The sequence below is a fragment of the Aotus nancymaae genome, unplaced genomic scaffold (assembly GCF_030222135.1).
Source record: "Aotus nancymaae isolate 86718 unplaced genomic scaffold, 86718_ANA_hifiasm-v0.15.2.pri h1tg000015l_1, whole genome shotgun sequence".
NCBI classification, from domain to species: domain Eukaryota; kingdom Metazoa; phylum Chordata; class Mammalia; order Primates; family Aotidae; genus Aotus; species Aotus nancymaae.
In genome coordinates, this window is record NW_026988427.1 from 11654423 (window position 1) to 11658460 (window position 4038).

Here is a 4038-nt window from a genome sequence, read left to right on the forward strand (position 1 = left end):
TGATTTTAGTCATAGAGACTCTAGAAAATTGTATTCTGTCTAAATTGGGTGCATGGGACGGATAGATAATGAGTTAAGGATATTAGCAAGGCAATGGTTGACATGATGGATCAGGGAATACAAGGCCCGTAGAGATGGAAGCAGGGGGCCCACAGAAATAAAGGGCACGAGGTCGTGGGTGAGGAAGTGGGGCAGGGGCTTCACTGCATGAGCTCTGGGATCGGCAGATGGTGCAAGGGGCTGTGAGGAAATGACCTTTAGGTGTCCTTGCAAACTGGAATGGTCAGGTTCTGCATTACGATTTCTGTCTAGTCTGAGCCTGCATTTGGCAAAACTCAGCAGTCAGTGTGCACTCCTCACTGGTGTTTGGTTTTTAGTCACGGCCCTTTCACATCATCCTTGTCTTCTGCTTCTTTAATGAATGGCTGTCAAGGCTGCAATTTTGGTCTCTTCCATTCTGCATTTGTTCAGCTGAGGTTTCAAAGCTAAGTTCAATTTTCCCAGTTCCATGCTATCTTGTTATCTTATCTAGGGTGGCTATTTATTGCTTTAAGGATTCTTGTGTCAGTGTAGTGAAATCCTTTTGGATTACTGTCCTGTTATTTATTATATTAATTGTATTTCTAAGCTTTTGTTCAATTGGAAATATACTAAACATATCTATTGTCACTGTAAAAATAATTGATAAAAATACAGATCAGGAATGGTTAAAAGCTTTGTGCTGCTAAACAAGAAGCATTGTCAATGTGTTAATACCTTCATGTTGCGTGGGAAACAAATATTTCTGGAACATTTATGTGCACTGGGCATGGTGCCAGCTTTAGGAATGTCTTCAGTAATTCATTCAATAATATTTGTTGAGAATGCTTTATTCGCCAGGCTCTGCACTGGAAGATGAGGACACAATGGTAAGTAAAAGACACAGTTGCATGGAACTTAAAGATTACTGATAGAGACAGACAAGCGTTAGAAGTTTATGTCGTATATTCTTTGTGGCTTACGGAATGTATCACATCCTTTAATTCCAATCCAAATCCTGGGAAATAAATTATTTTCTCTGTTTTATAGTAAGTAAACTGAGACTCACAGAAATAAAATTTCTCAGAATAGGTGTCACAGCTGGTCAGCAGTAGAGTTGATCTGTAGGGACCTGATATGAACAGTAAAGCCATTTCAGTCTACTATGGCGGTCATTTAAAAAATGGCATTGATGTATTGGTTAAGCTACATATGAATTACTTCCTTGCTATTATTAATTCACATTTTATTCATCTTTCCCACAACAGCAGCAAGGTCGGTGCCCTCGTGGAAAAGGCGGTGTCCACATGACTTACTGGAGTCATTGATCTAGCAGTGATCCATTGATGATGATCTTCAGTTCAGTAACCCTAAGACAAGGCAAACATTGTTCATATTGAACGTATTTGAGACTCCTGTTCCCTTTTTGCTTTCGGACATGCTTATAATCCTGTTTAGATTTTTTGTCAAATGAACTTTAAAGGACACCAAATTTTTATGCATATCTCACTTTCACAGTTTATCAAAGTGTGTTAGTAATCTCAGGCTTTTTAGAAGAAATGAATTTTGATGAGATTTGAAGGGATAGCCTCATGTTTCACTCAGTGAAATTTATTGAACATCTACTATGTGCCCTGAATGAAAATTGATTTAGCATCTCTTGTGTAGCCTAAAAAAAGACACTGTTTTTTTTTTTGAGATGGAGTCCCACTTTGTCGCCCAGGCTGGAGTGCAGTGGTGCAATCTCAGCTCACTGCAACCTCCAACTCCCAGGTTCCGGTGATTCTCTTGCCTCAGCCTCCCGAGAAGCCGGGATTACAGGTGCCCACCACTACTCCTGGCTATTTTTTTTTTTTTTTTTTTTTTTGGTATTTTTAGTAGAGATGGCCAACCTCAGGTGATCTGCCCGCTTCAGCCTCCCAAGTGCTGGAATTACAGGCGTGAGCCACTGTGCCAGCCAAAAGACATTAATATTTATTTCACATTCATGTGTTAGCTACCACTAAGGAGCTCACAGCTCAGAGAGGGACAAAGACATACAAAAAGAATTTCAGTGAGTGTGACTCTGAGCTAGAGAGAAACTGTACAAAGAGGATTAGGCTAGAGAGGAGAAAACAGCTCTGCTTGGGCAACTGAGGAATGGATTTATCAGTTGAAGAGAGAGAGAAAGCGTGTGTGTGTGTGTGTGTGGCATGTTTGTGTATGTGTGTGGGTATGTGCGGTATTCCAGGCATCATGATGACACATTATAGGAAACATTGGTTGCTAATTGTTTTTTTTTTTTCTTCTCCAAAAGGAGGGATCTACACTCTTTTCAGTCATTTGCTGGCCATGTGTGCGGCTTCCAGGATTGTATGGGCTGACCACAGTTGGAAAAAGCAGATGGGCACCCAGAGGTCAAACAGCGCTCTCAGTCTGCTTAGGCCTGGTGGTCAACCTACTGAAAGAGGCCACCTGCTGTGAGAGCCACACACGATAGTAACGCTGCGTGAGTTACACCTGAGTCTTCTAAAAGCAGCTTCCGCATTGCTGCATTTGACCCTAGTGCTGTGATGCATCGTCTCTACTGTCAGGCGGGGACATGTTGGATCTGAAGGACTGAGTGGCCTGGCTGAAGTCCCGGAACAAACAGGCAGCAGGACCAGGATTCAAACAAAGGCCGTATCATTCCCAAGCCAGTGATTTCCACTCTGAAGAGGAGAAGAGAAAGAACACCAGACACTACAAACGGCAGAGCAAAACAGGCAATAAAATGCAAATTTAATATTGAGGGAATCCCGCGAAATACTGTTGTAATTTGCGCTTGGTATAGGAGGCATTCCATTTCCTTCTACTGTTTAGACGACAGGCAAAAGGCTATGGGAAGTTTCAACACCAGTTTTGAAGATGGCTTCATTTTGGTGGGCTTCTCAGATTGGCCGCAACTGGAGCCCATCCTGTTTGTCTTTATTCTGATTTTCTACTCCCTAACTCTCTTTGGCAACACCATCATCATCGCTGTCTCCCGGCTGGACCTCCGGCTGCGTACACCCATGTACTTCTTTCTCTCCCACCTGTCCCTGCTGGACCTCTGCTTCACCACTAGCACCGTGCCCCAGCTCCTGGTCAACCTTTGTGGGGTTGACCGCACCATCACTCGTGGAGGGTGCGTGGCTCAACTCTTCATCTACCTGGCCCTGGGCTCCACAGAGTGTGTGCTCCTGGTGGTGATGGCCTTCGACCGCTATGCAGCTGTTTGTCGTCCACTCCACTACACGGCCGTCATGCGCCCCCGTCTCTGCCAGACCCTGGCTCTCGCCTCCTGGGGGGCAGGTTTCCTGAACTCTCTGATCCAGACAGGTCTCGCAGTGGCCATGCCTCTCTGTGGCCATCGACTGAATCACTTCTTTTGTGAGATGCCTGTATTTCTGAAGTTGGCTTGTGAGAACACAGAAGGAACAGAGGCCAAGATGTTTGTGGCCCGAGTCATAATCGTGGTTGCTCCTGTAGCACTAATTCTAGGCTCCTATGTGCACATTGCTCGTGCAGTGCTGAGGGTCAAGTCAATGGCTGGGCGCAGAAAGGCTTTTGGGACTTGTGGTTCCCACCTCCTGGTAGTTTTCCTTTTTTACGGCTCAGCCATCTACACATATCTCCAGTCCATCCACAATTATTCTGAAAGTGAGGGAAAATTTGTTGCCCTCTTTTATATGATAATTACCCCTATTCTCAATCCTCTGATTTATACACTAAGAAACAAGGACGTCAAGGGGGCTCTGTGGAAAGTACTATGGAGGGGCAGAGACTCAGGGTAGGAGATGAGAAAATGGCCAGTAAAATTTTCTGTAATAGCTCTTCCATCATAGAGCTTACCTTGTTCCTTGGAGGGCAGTTGGTCAGTAGGAAACAGCCCTAAGTTATCCTTAGAATTTTGTTCTGGGGATGGAATTTCACTCTTGTTGCCCAGACTGGAGTGCAGTGGGACGATCTCGGCTCACTGCAACCTCTGATTCCTGGGTTCAAGCTATTCTCCTGCCTCAG

General features: G+C 44.5%; 1 protein-coding gene across 1 annotated transcript; it reads left to right on the forward strand.

The window, feature by feature from the left end:
• The first annotated feature begins 2876 nt into the window (after positions 1–2876).
• LOC135275163 (olfactory receptor 2Y1) lies at positions 2877–3812 on the forward strand. Its single transcript, XM_064376537.1, has one exon. The coding sequence runs from the start codon at positions 2877–2879 to the stop codon at positions 3810–3812; it is 936 nt and encodes a 311-aa protein (XP_064232607.1).
• The last annotated feature ends 226 nt before the right edge of the window (positions 3813–4038 follow it).

Bases quoted from the DNA above. Each gene is read 5' to 3' on its own strand.
- LOC135275163 (XM_064376537.1), top strand. From the start codon at position 2,877: ATGGGAAGTTTCAACACCAGTTTTGAAGATGGCTTCATTTTGGTGGGC.